At 33.6% G+C, this 17,906-nt stretch overlaps 1 protein-coding gene and 1 long non-coding RNA gene across 5 annotated transcripts; one reads left to right on the top strand and one right to left on the bottom strand.

Moving 5' to 3' along the window:
* Positions 1-3,140: 3,140 nt before the first annotated feature.
* LOC144568728 (uncharacterized) lies at positions 3,141-5,212 on the bottom strand. Its single transcript, XR_013515717.1, has 4 exons — positions 4,908-5,212; positions 4,416-4,465; positions 4,000-4,074; positions 3,141-3,447 (listed from the first exon to the last, which is right to left on the bottom strand). It is a non-coding gene; the product is annotated as an uncharacterized LOC144568728 (long non-coding RNA).
* Positions 5,213-8,256: 3,044 nt separating this feature from the next.
* Positions 8,257-13,171, top strand: LOC144568133 (Protein kinase superfamily protein). 4 transcript variants are annotated; one of them, XM_078318374.1, is made up of 14 exons: positions 8,258-8,754; positions 8,834-8,951; positions 9,045-9,103; positions 9,239-9,303; positions 9,389-9,482; positions 9,594-9,674; positions 9,784-9,889; positions 10,065-10,137; positions 10,221-10,600; positions 10,873-11,154; positions 11,454-11,818; positions 11,951-12,236; positions 12,353-12,423; positions 12,760-13,171. In XM_078318374.1, the coding sequence occupies exons 1-14, from the start codon at positions 8,518-8,520 to the stop codon at positions 12,970-12,972; spliced, it is 2,430 nt and encodes an 809-aa protein (XP_078174500.1). In that variant the 5' UTR covers positions 8,258-8,517; the 3' UTR covers positions 12,973-13,171. The 4 variants fall into 4 exon arrangements, with proteins under 4 accessions (XP_078174501.1, XP_078174500.1, XP_078174499.1 ...); XM_078318373.1 differs by having other exon boundaries at positions 10,218-10,600; XM_078318375.1 differs by lacking the exon at positions 10,873-11,154 and having other exon boundaries at positions 8,257-8,754; positions 10,218-10,600.
* The last annotated feature ends 4,735 nt before the right edge of the window (positions 13,172-17,906 follow it).

Raw genomic sequence — 17,906 nt, 5'->3', positions numbered from 1 at the left:
GGAAGGCCTCTTAACTACCCATAGCATCCAAATCCTATAATATATAGGAAGAGGAGGGTTCAAATGCCTCCATGTTTTTGTGCCTCCATCTCACTCCATTATTTTCAAAGTTCAAACAGTCGATCCGAACCGCTCAACCTAACCTCCATACAAAAATATGTTTGGAGACCAAATTTTATATTTTTAGGAATTTTTTTACTATTTTCTTAGATAGGTACAAAATCAGTAAATCTGAACCATCTAAAAACAGTATTTTTTTATCTATCTAAAAAAATAGTAAAAAAATTCCTAAAAATATAAATTTGGTCTCCAAACATATTTTAGTATGAAGGTTAGGTTGAGCGGTTAAAATCGACTGTTTGAACTTTGAAAATGATGGAGAGATGGAGGCATGATGGAGGCACAAAAACATGGAGGCATTTGAACCCTTCTCATATAGGAATATGCTAGCATGCTATGCGTAGCATAGAGGGCCTCCGTGCAACGGCTCAATATTCGACTTTTCAAAATCCTAACGGTCGATTCGAACTGTTCATCTTTTTCTCCATATTAATTGTGTTTGGAGACCAAATTTTACATTTTTTGGAATTGTTTTACTATTTTTTTAGATTTATTGAAAATCGCTGTTTTCAGCAAATCTGGACCATAAAAAAATAGTTTTTTAAATAAATCTAAAAAAATAGTAATTTTAAAAAAAAATGTAAAATTTGGTCTCCAAACACATATTAATATGGAGAACAAGATGAACCATTTGGATCGACTGTTAGGATTTTGAAAAGTCGAATATTGAGCCGTTGCACGGAAGCCCTCTATGCTACGCATAACATGCTAGCATATTCCTATATATATATATATATATATATATATAGAGAGAGAGAGAGATGGGCTATGGTGCATTGCAATGCATAGGCCATGGTGTGCATTGGACCATAAATCACCGATTCAAAGTTCAAATGACCGATCCAAACCGTTCATCTTGTTCTCCATATTAATATGTGCTTGGAGACCAAATTTTATATTTTTTGGAATTTTTTTACTATTTATTAAGCCACTTTGAAAATCGCTGATCCAACGGTGGCTTCTGATTTTACTGTTCCAAACAGTCACCGTTGGATCAGCGATTTTCAAAGTGGCTTAATAAATAGTAAAAAAATTCCAAAAAATATAAAATTTGGTCTCCAAGCACATATTAATATGGAGAACAAGATGAACGGTTTGGATCGGTCATTTGGACTTTGAATCGGTGATTTATGGTCCAATGCACACTATGGCCTATGCATTGCAATGCACCATAGCCCATCTCTATATATATATATATATATATATATATATATATATATTATAAAAAAATGAATTTATATAAAAAAAAACCAAACGACGTTTATAAACAAAATACCATTTGCTCGGAGATAATTGGATTATTTGATTATTGTCGACATATATCATTTGCACGAAGATAGGCAAACAAACACAATCAATAGTAAATGTATTTTAAAATAATAATATGAATAATTCTTGAATAATCTTAGGCTTTTGACTAAATAAAATATCGATCATTGTACACCGTCGAACGAAAACTTAAACTGGATTTTTGAGGCCCTAAATGATGTTTTTTTTTTTTAAATTTTGATGCTTTGGATATTTGGAGATGATCCTCTAGGTGATGTTCAGATCCGTCTCGTTCCCCCCTTTTCGAAAAGTCATCATACGCACAAATCTGACTTTCCTAGCTAAAGTTATGGTTGTTTAAAGTTTTTTCGAAAGCTAAACTTCGGAAATTCATAACTAACTATAGAAAAATCCAAATAAATTGAAATTTGTGTTAATTCTATGTATTTTTGAATACTCTACATGATGCTATAATCGCTTTTGAAGTTTGGTCCCTATAACAATCCATATTTGCTGATTTACCAGCAAATGTCAAATTTGATGTTTTTAGTGCGTTGCACTATATCAGCGGCCTTTGCTTAGTGCTTGGCTGCTGAATTTGGACTTGGTACCATACCAGAGGTCAGTCTAAGGTGCTATAGCGCGCTATTTAGAACCTTGTTTTAGGCATACAACGATCAGTATTTTGTTTATAAACGCCGTTTGAGTTTTTTTTTTTTTTATAATATATGTATTTATGTATATATAATATAATACATGTATATATGTATATGTATAGTAAATGAGTTTATAAAAAAAAATTGAAAAATTCCATTTCCGGAAAAAAGAATTTCGAATCCAAAACCGGAAATTTTTTTATCCGGTTTTAGATTTGAGTTTCCGGAAATTTTTTTTCCAGTTTTGGATGTTGAAACCAGAAATTTTTTTTCCGGTTTGGGTAGTTTTGGAAAAATAGAACCGAATTGGTTATTTTTTATAATTTTATTTATTTTTTGGATATGAATTAAAAAAATCGGCAGATGATTTATATTCTTACTTGTGATGCACACAAAAATGTGTGCATAAATGTCAGTATGTCACTGTATATGCATCACAAGTAGAACAATGAACCATTCGTTCTCGAAAACTGACCAATTAAAAGACTAAATATTTTTCTTACAAAACTACATATTTTTATTTTTTAATAAAGGGTAAAATATGAACTAATGACATTTAATAAAAAATCCAGTAAATTGGGTAAATTTGTGAGTTTTTAGAGGGGTAAATACAATTTATGAATTTTATTGGATAAAATGCGTAATTTTGAATTTTTGAAGAGTATATATGAAATTCCTCATAATTAAAATTACATGTACTTTTACCCAAGATGCTTAGAGTGAGACTATGGTACTATGCATAGCACGAACTATGGATCAATATCTCATTTCAAAGTTCAAACAATAGATATAAAATGTTCAATGTGATCTCCATATGAAAATGTAATTGTAGATCAAATTCTATATTTTTTTTTAAATTTATTTTAGATAAGTAGAATATTATTCGATCTAAAAATTATAGACTATTAAAAAATAGTGATTTTCTATTTATAAAAAAAATATAAAAATAGTAAAGAATTTCTAAAAAAATATAAAATTTAGTCCGCAATTACATTTTCATATAAAAATCATTTTGAAAAACTTGTATTAACTATTTAAATTTTCATATAAAAACAACACCAAATTGTACTCAAATGGATACCATAACAACTCCAATTTGTAAAACATGCTAATATGTCTAGTTTATATTTCACATCCAACGCACAGTAATAAATGAAGATCAATTACAAAACTAAATAACAACTAATACATGTGTCATTAATGGATGTACAAGATGAATACTTTAGAAATGTAACCGAAAAAAATATAACTTCTTTTTTTCATCTTTAACCTTTTACAGCATTCCTTGTGTAATCTAAACTAAAAAAAAAAAATCAAAATAGCAATGATAGTTTTTTCCAGCCTGTTATCTTTTTTTTTTCCTGTCAGAATCAAGGCCTATAATCTTTCTTGCTGCATCTACCTGGTAATTCAAAACATAATTATAAAGTCAACAATTTGGACTAATTTTAAAAACTAAGTTAAATAAAACAAAAGAAAAAGAACATAACTTGAGACTATATTGTTGCTTTTAGGGACTTCTTGTGTTCGATGTTGAATCTATTTTACCATTTAATGGGAATAAGAGACGTAAAAATTAGAGGCATTTGAGCCCCCTCCTCTTTATTATTTACTCGTTGTTTAAGAAGGCTAAACCCAGACATCACTTTTCCAACAATAATATTGAACTTAAATATATTGTGGTGTCGGTAGTGTACCAACATTTACTGCGGACTTCTAAATGAATACCATTTGTCAACTCTCTTGTTTTCAGCATTGTTGTTTTCCTCAGTAAAACTTTTGGTGCTAACGCTGCCTATTTGGGGCAAGTATAGTTATACATCATAGTTGTTTTCCTCAATTGTCAACTAAAGAAAAAAAATTAGTAAAATTAATAACAAACTCTGTTTAGCCACTCAGTACAGGTACAGGTACAGTTACTGGTACTGCGTGATATGGTAATAATTGGTTTTACCTTATTAGTTCTCTGCATTTGGGGCAGCACCTTCCACACATAGCAGTGGAGTTCTTGATGCATTTGATGCAAAAGCTGTCAAATAAGATATAAAAAGTGAATAAGGCTTTATTATATGTTCACCCTTCCAAATTACTTTCTTCAATGAATAAATGTCCCATAATCTTTTTCCCACATCTCAAATTTTATTGATTTACAAAAGTTTCTGGCTAATTAGTAATTAGTTAGGAGCAAAATTTCATTGGTAACTTCAGAAATGAATTATTATATAAAAAAGAAAAATTATTATATATTTTTGGACTAGTGAATTTTTAATGTGCATATGACTGATTAGTAGATTGTTGTAAACAACAATTCATTGTTAATTTCATAAATGAAGAATTAATAAATGATAATAATTCTGAGTTTTGGATTACCTGTGTCCACAAGAGGTAGTGCTTGGTTCATAGAAAATCTCCAAACAAATCTAGCAAGACAAACAAAGATTATGTCATGAGAAAGACATAAAATCAGAAATGCATGCAATGATGAATTCCTTGCCATTGGATTGAAAAATCAGAAAATAATCAATGTGGGCAGGAGAATAATACTTCACAAGATCTTATTTATTCTCAATGTTTAAGTCATAAGCTTATATAAAAAAAATTAGAAATTAAAATATCTAACTTTGCATGGTCATTTATTTCTTCTAGTTCATTGCTTCAAAAATTATCAAAGCAAAATTACCCACTAAGCACTAAGCACTAAGCACTAAGAGCTAATCAGACTAATGAACCCTTGATCATCCCATTTATAATCCACAAGTACCTATGTGCCATTACGTTTCATCAGATTACCCAATTACTTCAGCCTCCTTACATTTGAGGTACAAAAGAAAACATTTACCAATTAATAAACACAAGCAATACCTCATTTCTAGAAATCCCTTAATTTCAACTTGAGCAATCTCGTGAGCTCATCGGTTAGCAAATCAACGACCGTTTGAGCCATAAAATCCTTCTCCTAGGGTTTTACATCGGGATGCGATATCTGAGTCATCAGTGGCGTTAGTGGTGCTTGGGCTCAGAAAGTGAGACAGCGGGGTAGGTTTGTGCTCAGTGCTCGGGCTAAGAGACAGAGGGAGGATTTTGGGCACAGTGCTCGGTAGAGAGAGGGAGCGAAGAAAATGGCGGAGAGGGGCAACGCTTGCTCGGCTGCCCATACAGACAGGAGGAGGGGGTGAAAGAGAGGCGAAGAGGACGAAGGGAAGGGTACTGGAGAGATCAAGTTCTTAATTTTATCTGTTAAATTGAAGGGTAAAATTGAAAATATTAAAATACATTTTTTATATAATATTTTTTTAAATAATTTTAATCAAATATATATTAAATGTATAATTGGGGCAATTATATAAATTTTATGATTTTAGAGTGCCAAAGAACTAATTTCATATTTTAGGATGACAATTTCATAATTTTCATGTTTTGAATTGGCATAAAAAAAAATTCTCTGTGTTTGATTGTGGCCTAAAGCTAAGGAGGCCTAAATTGGTTATTCCAACTTAGGCCGATTTAAATTATTCATGTTTGGTTAATGCCTCAAGTTAAATCATAGCTTAAACTATTCCTTGTTTGGTTATAGTTGGTGGAGGACTAAAGTTTTGAAAGCTTAAATTGATTAATTATTTATAATAAGATAATAATTATATAATATTAATATATTAATAATAATTGTAATATATTATATATTATTCTAAAATTTATTTAATATATTAATAATAAAATACTAATTATATAATTCTAAATTAATAATAATTACTACAAAGATACTAATTATATAATCTTATTAAAATAATTATTTAATATATTAACAATATAAAATATTAATTATATAATTATATATTAATAATAAGATACTAATTATATAATATTAACATATCAATAACAACTATAATATATTATAATATTATTATAATAATAATTTACTATATTAACAATATTAATTATTAATTACAAAACTATAAATTAATAATAATTATTAATAATAAGATACTAATTATATAATATTAATATATTAATAGCAACTATAATATATTGTAATATTATTATAATAATTATTTAATATATTAACAATATAACATATTAATTATATAATTACATATTAATAATAATTATGAATAAGAAAATATTAATTATATAATATTAATATATTATAATATTATTATAATAATTATTTAATATGTTAACAATATAGAATATTAATTATATAATTATATATTCATAATAATTATTAATAATAAGATACTAATTATATAATATTAATATATTAATAATAACTATAAAATATTATAATATTATTATAATAATTATTTAATATATTAACAATATAACATATTAATTTGAGGAGGGTTCCAATGCCTCATTTTTTTATACCTCATCATACCTCATATTTTATATCTTCATTTTCTTCATATTCAAAGTCTAAATTGTCGATCCGAACTGTTGAACATGATATCCATACTAAAATATGATCAGGGATGAAATTTTATATTTTTTGGAATTTTTTTGCTATTTTTTAAGATGGGTAGAAAATCACTGTTTTTTGAACGGTTCAAAAACAGTGATTTTGTACCTATCTTAAAAAATAACAAAAAAATTCCAAAAAATATAAAATTTTGTCTCCATGTATATTTTAGTATAAATATTTTTTTGAACTGTTCGGATCGACAATTTGGACTTTGAAAACGAAAATATAAAATATGAGGTATGATGAGGTATGAAAAAAATGAGGCATTGGAACCCTCCTCAATTAATTTTATAGTTATATATCGTTAATAAGATACTAATTACATAATATTAATATATTAATAATAACTATAATATATTATAATATTATATAAAAATTATTTAATATATTAACAATATAACATAATAATTATATAATTATTTGGACTTGGCTACGGTGCTATGGGTAGCTAAGAGGCCTCCCGTGCTACGGCTCAATATTCGACTTTTCAAAATTCTAACGGTCGATCCGAACCGTTCATCTTGTTCTCCATATTAATATGTGCTTGGAGACCAAATTTTACATTTTTTGAAAATTCTTTACTATTTTTTTAGATTTATTGAAAATCACTGTTTTTCAGACAAATCTGGACCATAAAAAACAGCGATATTCAATAAATCTAAAAAAATAGTAAAATTTTTCCAAAAAATGTAAAATTTGGTCTCCAAACACATATTAATATGGAGAATAAGATGAACGGTTCGGATCGACTGTTAGGATTTTGAAAAGTCGAATATTGAGCCGTAGCACGGGAGGCCTCTTAGCTACCCATAGCATATTAGCCAAATCCTAATTATTTATTAATAATAATTATTAATAAAAGGATATTAATTATATAATATTATTATAATAATTATTTAATATATTAACAATATAAGATATTAATTATATAATTATATACAAATAAAATATTATTATAATCATTCAAGTTAGACCACGAGGTGGAATAAAAATTAAACCATCATGAGAGGTGGTTTAATTTAGGCCGGCCTAAAAATTAGCTTATGTCATCTTAGTCCGGCTCAATTAAGACACGTTTGATGGAATAACGAGGTCTAAACTTCTTATTTCACCATTTAGGCCACAATCAGGCCTAAACTTTAAAGTAATCCTAATTCTACCTTTTACAGTTGTACTGCTCATGCTGTGGGGAAACTCTCCTTTCTTTAGGTTAGACCGCTCATATAAATCAAATTAGTCTTTGTTTTTGAGTTTGCCGATCTAGTTCTGTTATCATTTGAACCCGGGCAAGAAAATTAAGGTAAATAATTATACCTTCATATTATCATCACCATCATGTCAGAATTGTCAATGTCGTACTTAATATATACTTTTAAAAAAGAGGGAGGATTAATTAATAACTCTTATTTTGATAATATTGACAATGAATAATTTAAAGTTAATTTAACTAATTTGAAATTTCGTCAAATAATACTTAAAATGATAGATTTTGATTTTTAAATTATCTATATTTATAATAATATATATGTAAATTTACTCTTTATTTTTCATTTTTTTTCTAAAGTTATTATAAAGATTTTTAGAACAACCATTGTCAAGTCGCGTCTTCGTTTAAAAAAAAGCTGCGTCGACCTATTTTAGGAAGCAATCTATTTATTATATATTTTATGGAAAATCATTATAAATTCTCCATTGCAATTCAAAGAATCTTTCGGTGTCTTTTTAATGCGTCGGTCTAACAAGTTAAAAACTCAGAAGCGATGTGTGTGCGCAGATGCCGTGTAGTTAAAAGAAACAAGTCTCATCTCATCTCATCTGATCTCATCTAAAAGAAAGAAAGAGAAGTAATCGAAAGAGGGAGCATCAGGCATCAGGTCCCTCGTGCGTGGTGAATTGCGATCGAGAAGAAACCGAGTCGTCACAAGTGGGCAATCTCCGGCGACTGGAGCGAGAAATCGAGAGGATTAGGTTTTGATTGTTCGGTGAAGAGAGTGGTGGGAAAGGGAGCGAGGGATGGAGGCCGGGGGCGGGGGGAGAGTGGTGGGGGAGTACCTCATAGGGAAGCAGATCGGGTCGGGGGCCTTCTCGGTGGTGTGGTTGGGGAGTCATCGCCGGCGAGGAGAGGTGGCGGTGAAGGAGATGTCACTGGAGAGGCTAAACAAGAAGCTGCGCGACAGCTTACTCTCCGAGGTCTCAATTCTCAGCCACATCAACCACCCAAACATCATCTCCTACTTAGATTTCATGCAGGTAATATCTTATTTATTACCTGCCTCGATTTCCACTTGCATCTCCTCTTTGATTTGATTTCACATGTTATGTAATTCAGGATGCTGGGAAGATATATCTGATACTGGAATACTGTCCCGGGGGTGACTTGTCCGCTTACATACATCGCCACGGAAGAGTGCCCGAAGCCACTGCCAAACACTTCATGCGCCAATTAGGTACCTTCTTATTAGTTGTCTTTCTTGGCTTCTCTTCTCCTTGTATATATATAGATATATACTTTTTTTTTTTTTTTTCATTTTTTTTAACAGCTTCTGGATTGCAAGTGCTGCGGGATAACAATGTGGTCCACAGGGACCTCAAGCCCCAGGTCTGTTATGCTATCTTCTATTTTGAGGTTTAAATACTGTCATCCTCTGATGGGAGGAGGATTCACATGCAAATTACTTGTTTTGTTTCCTTTGGTATCGCTGCTGAAGCCTTATACTGTAATATGGATGAACAGAATATTTTACTGTCAACAAATGATGAGAGTGCAGTATTGAAAATTGCAGACTTTGGCTTTGCAAAGTGAGTTTTCTCTCTCTATCTCCCCTTAACTGTGTTCAGGCTCTAAAATATTTCTGTTGCTAAGCTGTGTGATGCTCTGAAACAGGTCCTTGAACCCTTATAGTATGGCCGAAACGTTATGCGGCTCCCCACTTTACATGGCTCCAGAAGTCATGCAGGTTCAAAAGTATGACGCAAAGGTGATGAAATTGTCCTTTTTTTTAAATGTCTTCCATTGTAGTGATACTTAATACCCAGCATGGATCACTCATTTACTCTGGACTCTCTGGCAAACTACCATGACAGAACAGGCAGATCTGTGGAGTCTTGGTGTCATTCTATATCAACTGGTAACTGGTCGTACCCCCTACAATGGTGCCAATCAAATCCAGGTCTTCATTTTTCTCTCACATGTTAAAAATTAAAATTTCTACTTTGATAATAGTTCAAGGGGCGAGCTACCTAATGTTTTATTTTTTTGTTGGATTTTCTATTTATTAGCTTTTGCAAAACATACTGAAGTGTAGCGAACTTAGATTCCCACCTGACGTCAGTTTAAGCGCTGACTGTATTGACCTCTGCAGGAAGTTGCTCCGGCGTAATCCTGGTTGGTATCTTTATACTATATTCTTTCAAGGAAAAAAGGGGTTTGGGAGTTTGGAGTTGGGGGTGGGGGTAATAAAAAGCATCCTCATAGCAAATAATATCCTTTACATATTATTTAAGTATTCATTAGTATATTGGTACTAACCCGAAAATATGAAAATATGTGATTTATCCAGTGGAACGGCTCACTGTGGAAGAGTTCCTGAACCACCAATTCTTGGTTGAACCCTCATCTGATGGAAGCTTTAGGTAAATATATCCAGATCTTGCTTTTAATTTGCTTGGTGATTAACAAAATTAGAAACCCTAACAATTTTGTGCCAAAACAGCAGGACACCATCAGATGCAATGGAAATTGCACAGATGAAGTCAATCCCCACTAGGCCACCAGGTCAGAGCTCTCATGATGACACCATGCCTTTCACTCTAGATGCAGAACCTGCATGCCAGGATGGAAGCCCATTTGTCAACCCTGGACCAAAACCTAGCCCATCAAATAGGTTCCCCCAGAGCAAATTTGGAAAATCTCCTGAGAATAGTCCTTCCAGACATACTGGGTTTCTGACGAGATATGGATTTGAGAATAATAATAACAATAGAATGGAAGGTGTGCTCATTCAGCAAAGGCGTGACGATACAGGTTCAACTCCAATTAACACAGCCAGCAAGTTTTCTGTAGCACAGGCCCTTCCTGCTGCCCCTTCTCCTGATGGTACATGTTTCATCTTTTGCTCTCATTCTTTTGTTTAAAAAAAAGAGTCAGATCTACATCCTGAAGTTTTGAAATCTGTAGAAAGTTGCTATCTGAATGTCAGAATAGAGAACCTCAAGTAAATATAAATGAATGTTGAAGAACTGGAAAAGATTAATATGATTAACTGCAAGAGTGAAAGCTGTGTAATGGTAAATGCCGGTATTCAGTAAAGACCATAACTAGGCCACCAGGTCAGAGCTCTCATGATGACACCATGCCTTTCACTCTAGATGCAGAACCTGCATGCCAGGATGGAAGCCCATTTGTCAACCCTGGACCAAAACCTAGCCCATCAAATAGGTTCCCCCAGAGCAAATTTGGCAAATCTCCTGAGAATAGTCCTTCCAGACATACTGGGTTTCTGACGAGATATGGATTTGAGAATAATAATAACAATAGAATGGAAGGTGTGCTCATTCAGCAAAGGCGTGACGATACAGGTTCAACTCCAATTAACACAGCCAGCAAGTTTTCTGTAGCACAGGCCCTTCCTGCTGCCCCTTCTCCTGATGGTACATGTTTCATCTTTTGCTCTCTTTCTTTTGTTAAAAAAAAAGAGTCAGATCTACATCCTGAAGTTTTGAAATCTGTAGAAAGTTGCTATCTGAATGTCAGAATAGAGAACCTCAAGTAAATATAAATGAATGTTGAAGAACTGGAAAAGATTAATATGATTAACTGCAAGAGCGAAAGCTGTGTAATGGTAAATGCCGGTATTCAGTAAAGACCATAACTAAAACATTTGAATCGAAGAAAGGTATGCTGGGGTGGTACCTCAATTCTGAACTCCATTTCTTGCTTGTTTCTTCAGATGCAGAGACTGCTGGTGTGACAGACTCAATGGAGTTCCTAAAAGACTATGTGGTCGTTCCTGGACCCCACATGGAATCACCATCTACTTCTGCAACAAATGCAGGCTTTCATGCAAGCAGCAATTCCCCTTCGAAATCTGAGGGGTCTCCTGTTGCCTCTCAAGCAATGAACCGAGGAACTGCTCCCATGCCAATTCCACCACTCCAGAGGTCGTTCAGGAGGATGGAGAGCCCTATCTCTCCTGGCTCGGCGGGGTCGGTCGAAATGGGGGAGGCCATTGACAGACCATCGTCAGACAACATGACCCGCATCAAGTCCCTTCAGCAGTGTGCTTCTACTATCTCTGACTTGGTCAAGCAGGAGGTCAGCTTCTATGCTCTTTCTCTCTCTCTCTCTCTCTCTCTCTCTCTCTCACACACACACACACACAAACACAAACACACATACACACAGAGTAAATAGTAAAATGGTAACTTATGGTTTGAATTGGTGCAGAACCAATTGAGGGCGTTATCACTCCAGCTGGTTGTGCTGGCGATATGGAAGCAGGCAATGCAGATTTGTCACAGAGTGTCAGCTGCATCAGCTGTGATAGAAGGAAGCCCATCTCGTGATAGAGACAGAAGGATGAGATCAAGGCCAGGGAGCTACAATAATTCCTCGTCTGTGTCCCTCACCGACTCTGAGCTCGCGGATGCTATTGGCACCCACATTGAGAAAGACTTCCTTGTTGAAGTTACACATGCTGAAGAGCTCGCTTCCTGCATAGGCTATATCTCTGGTAATTGCCTCCTTTTTCCTGTATTGTTTTAATTACTTTACCCTGATATTATGTGGTCCTTCCGATAAAAATTAATTGACCTCATTGTTTTAATCTTCTTAATGAAATATGAACAGATGCAACAGAAATGCCGGATGCAATTGAGATAATATTTCAGTCAGCTCTGACATCTGGCAGAGATGGTGGGGTGAGTTACTTTGCACACCTCGTCTTTTTAGTGCTCTTTTAGCTCTCTTTAGATATCTCGTATAGCTTTAAAGTCTTCCATTTATTTTTTCACAAGCAACTTTTTTATATACTGCCAGTTGTGTGGTTATGGGGGATTATACATTGGACAGATCATTAATTTGGTATTAATTTGCTTGGCATTAAATGGTAGGGCCAAATATGTAGATGTGATCCTTTAAATAATTCCAAATGTTTTTTTAATTAAGACCCTGGCAGCTATAAATATTTTTTATTTTTTTTATTTTGGTGGATATAACAATTGAAATGTTTGTTTGATTGATTTTTGGAAGTATAGGTAGATGAGATGATGGGAAACACAGAGAGAGCAGTATCGAGATACTGCAGAGCAGTGTCCCTGCTTCTTTTTCTGCTGGTGGAGGCTCCAATGCTGGATCTGAACCCTCCATTCTCTCTCACACAGACAGACAGATACCGTATTAGGTCATACATAGAGGTGCTCAATGGTAGGCTAGGCCAGCTCTACTCTCTAAGGCAGGCTGCTGTATAAATGTGCTTATTGAATCTGTCTGTTTTGTTTGTTTTGTGAAACATTCATTTGTGTACAGTTCAAATTTGTTTATCCTATTGTTGGGTTTGTAATATGGTCATCCTATTTAGTTATATCAGCTGCAGAACAGTGCATGTGCGATCAGATTTAGGCACGATTGCTTCAAGTAATATTCATCAAATAATCTACATTTTTAGTGGCAAGTCCTAGAAAATTAAGCTTCGAGTAAAGATCTATAGGCCATTCGACGACACAAGATTAAACCTTCTTAAGCTTTGTTTTCATTTCTTTTAGCTTCATTAGTCGTTTAATTCGTCTGAACATAGGCTCTTTAGTGATTATTAAGAACTCCTTTAGTCTCATTTTGTCTGAATTTTAATTCTATGTTCGAACCTTAAAACACCTAATCTCATAATTAATCCTTAACTTTTATCTCCTTAAAACACCTATATCTCATAATTAATCCTTAACTTTTATCTCCACATTACGACAATCGAATATGAACTCTTTAGCGTGAATTAAGCCCCTACGAGACTTGTAAGATAAATCCATTGTATTCGGAATGCAATGAGTCAAAATGGAGAACTTAACACAAGTTTTAATAAGACTACAGGAGGCGCATAGCACAGGAGCACTAGAATCGCATAGCACAGATGTATCTGTGCTATGGAACAACTAGAATCGCATAGCATATATGCATCTGTGCTATGGAAGCAACTAAGCTATTAAGCTGTTATTAGATTGATGAAGTGCTGATGGCATCAATGTAATTAGGGATCAAGACAATAACAGAATTAGTTAGTCAATTAGCTAGTGATTAGAGAGACTAAGTTGTTGCCTTTAAATAGTGATTGTATTTCATCATTTGTACTTATAGAATTGAGAATGAAATAAAGATCTGTTCTTCCAATCCTCTCTATCTCTTTTTTTTTTTTTAAATCTTGACAGCGGTTGTCAAGTGTTTGTATTTATCAAATGAAATAACGTCTGTTACATCAATTACAACATACTCCTAATGCAGCCTCTCACACATTATGCTATCACCTATTACATCATTGAATTATTCATCCTGCTGCACTAGTTGAACACTTAAACTTGAATTAAATAAAATTCTATAGTACCACATCATAGTCATCACATCCCTTCAAACAGAGCCATCAGCAATGTTTTACCCACAACTGCCACTCTTGCTAAATCCGATCTAGTAGTACCTGCGGTGGCACCCTTTCATTAGAAAAAAATTCTTGCGTTATGAGTTTTCCAAACCATCCAGAGTGTACAGAGTAACAGTGGTGCTCCCTGTTTCTTTCAAACTCTCCCCCGACGCCTGAGTGAGCTCAGTGTTTGGATCCACGTAGTTTCCAGGTCCAACCCTAGAATTCTAATGTTGAAGCTTATCCTTTTACTCAGAAGGAACCATACATGGACTGCATAAGGGCATAGGTAGAAACATGGCCGGCCCTGGTGCTGGGCAGCCAGGGCGACCGCCCCGGGCCCCAAGATTCAAGGGGCCTCAAAAAATAAAAATGTTTGTGTATATATAAAAAAAAATTGTATATATTAAAAATAAATAAAATATTAAGGCCCAAAGTTTGTATGTATAAATGGCTCAAATTTTTCTATAAATAAGTATGATTTTTTTTATAAAAATTAGACCGGCTAATCGCTTCCATAAATACTTTAACACCATATGCTTCTAAGTCGTTTTTGCATTTTAAAAGTCTAAATAGTCGATTCAAACCGTTCAACATGATATCCATATTAAAACGTGCTCGGAGACCAAATTTTACATTTTTTTTTACTATTTTTAAGGTAGGTAGAAAATAATTGTTTTTATGGTTCAGAATCTTCTGAATCAATGGATTTTCTACCTATCTTAAAAAATAGTAAAAAAATCCAAAAAATTTATAAAATTTGGTCTCCAATCACGTTCTAATATGAATATCATATTGAACGGTTCGGATCGACTATTTGGATTTTAAAAATACAAAAATAACTTAATAGACATATGGTTTCATAAAAAAAATTGTATATATAAAGGGTCCAAAATTTTCTCCCGCCCCTGGCCCCAAAAACTTTAGGACCGGCCCTGGGTAGAAAATGTGCATAGCCGACTCCAATCCTCTCTATCGCTCTCTCTCTCTCTCTCTATATATATATATATAAGTTCAAAACGTCGATCCGAACCGTTCATCTTGTTCTCCATATTGAAATGTGCTTGGAGACCAAATTTTACATTTTTTGGAATTTTTTTACTATTTATTAAGCAATTTTGAAAGTCGCTGATCTGATGGTCCAGAAAATTTTACTGTTTTTTACTGTTCACAGCAAAACAACAATTTTCAAAAATGCTTAATAAATAGTAAAAAAATTCCAAAAAATGTAAAATTTGGTCTCCAAGCATGTTTCAATATGGATTAAACATCTAACAGTTCGGATCGGTCGTTTGGACTTTCAAAATAAAAATACGGCGTGAAGTAGAAATGCGTTTTACTTCGCAACTCACGTAGCCCACCTATATATATATATATATATATATATATATATATATATATATATATATATATATATATGAATATGCAAGCATGCTATGCAAGCATGCTATGCATAGCATAGAGCCCCTCCATGCAACGCCTTGGATTTTGACTTTACAAAATTCTAACGGTCAATCCGAACCGTTCATCTTGTTCTCCATATTAATATGTATTTGGAGACCAAATTTTACATTTTTTGGAAATGTTTTACTATTTCTTTAGATTTATTGAAAATCGTTATTTTTTTATGGTCCAGATTTGCTGAAAACAGCGATTTTCAATAAATCTAAAGAAATAGTAAAAAAATTCCAAAAAATGTAAAATTATATATAGGAATATGCTAGCATGCTATGCATATCATAGAGACCCTCCATGCAACGCCTTGGATTTTGACTTTTCAATATCCTAACGGTCGATCCAAATCATTTATCTTGTTCTCCATATTAATATGTGTTTCGGGACCAAATTTTACATTTTTTTGAATTTTTTTACTATTTCTTTAGATTTATTGAAAATCGCTGTTTTCAGCAAATCTGGACCATAAAAAAACAGCGATTTTCAATAAATCTAAAGAAATAGTAAAAAAATTCCAAAAAATGTAAAATTTGGTCCCCAAACACATATTAATATGGAGAACAAGATGAACGGTTTGGATCGACCGTTAGGATTTTGAAAAGTCAAAATCCAAGGCATTGCATGGAGGGGCTCTATGCTATGCATAACATGCTAGCATATTCCTATATATAGAGTCCGGCTAAATTGCTGCTGACAACAGTTATGCCCAAGTGCTACCGGGGCTATATTTAGCCGTGTGATGTCCAAAGAACAAATCCAAAACGTTAGATGTTTAATCTATATTATAATCTACTTGGAGACCAAATTTTACATTTTTTGGAATTTTTTTACTATTTATTAAGCTGGTTTGAAAACCGCTGTTTTCAGTAAATTTCTGCAGCATTGAAAATAGCGGTTTTCAAACCAGCTTAATAAATAGTAAAAAAATTCCAAAAAATGTAAAATTTGGTCTCCAAGTAGATTATAATATAGATTAAACATCTAACGGTTTGGATTTGTTGTTTGGACATCACGCGGCTAAATATAGCCCCGGCAGCACTTGGGCAGAATTGCTACCAGCAGCAATTTAGCCAGACTCTATATATATATATATATAGAGTGTGACTAATATCCATTCAGTAGCACTTCGGCCGAAGTGCTACTGATTCATTTTCTGATTTTTAAAGTCCAAATTATCGATCCAAACAGTTAGATGTCATCTCCATATTAAAATGTGCTTGGAGACCAAATTTTATATTTTTTGGAATTTTTTTACTATTTATTAAGCCACTTTGAAAATCGCTGATCCAACAGTGGCTTACCAAACAGTAAAAATCAGAAGCTACCGTTGGATCAGCGATTTTCAAAGTGGCTTAATAAATAGTAAAAAAATTCCAAAAAATGTAAAATTTGGTCTCCAAGCATATTTTAATATTGAGATGACATCTAATGGTTTGGATCGATCATTTGGACTTTAAAAATCAGAAAATAAATCAGTAGCACTTCGACCGAAGTGCTACCGAATGCATATTAGTCACACTCTATATATATATGTGGTATCAGAGCTTAGATAAACTCACAAGGTTTTTGGTAAATGAGGGAACAAATAGCACATTATGCAAAAAGATTGTATAACCTGAAAATTGTAAAGTAGAGGAACCAACATGAGAAATTACCATACCCGCACCATTACCTATTTGAAGTTTGTCAAGGCCTTCATATGGCAAAAGGAGGTGAGGTTATTCAAATCATTGGTGACGTGGTGCGACGCCCCCGAGTCGAGATACCACTCTGAACCAGAAGAAGAGGCGCCAGCGTGAGCACTATTAGCTTGGTATAGTGCAGACTGAGCTATATGCGCTTGGAAAGAAGAATTGACCTATTATGGATAGTTAACCAGATCAGACCTATACCAGTAGATACGAGCCTGGTGGCCTTTCTTGTAACAAATTTGGCAGGTGACATCTTTATCAGGGTTAGGCATTGATACCTCGCATATTTAGCCTATATTTGACTTGATTTCGTACCAAATTCACGTTCTAAATTGTCAAAATCATGTGCATTTCATTGATATATCCTTAGAATTTGGTACTGCTGAGAGTTTGTTTGTTTTCTACAGGATTGGAGCAAAATACACGAAGAAACGGCATTTTTGGACTCCCTGGTACGACCCTTACCAGGCTTGGTACGGCCCTTACCAGGCTTGGTACGGCCCTTACCAGACTTGGTACGGCCTACCCTTACCAGGCTTGGTATAGCCCTTACCAGATTTGGTACGGCCCTTACCAGATTTGGTACGGCCCTTACCAGACTTGGTACGGCCCTTACCAGACTTGGCCGATCCAG

The sequence above is a fragment of the Carex rostrata genome, chromosome 17, assembly GCF_964058835.1.
Source record: "Carex rostrata chromosome 17, lpCarRost1.2, whole genome shotgun sequence".
NCBI classification, from domain to species: domain Eukaryota; kingdom Viridiplantae; phylum Streptophyta; class Magnoliopsida; order Poales; family Cyperaceae; genus Carex; species Carex rostrata.
Note: the sequence above shows the minus strand (reverse complement) of the source record. Positions and strands in the feature narration are given on the sequence as shown.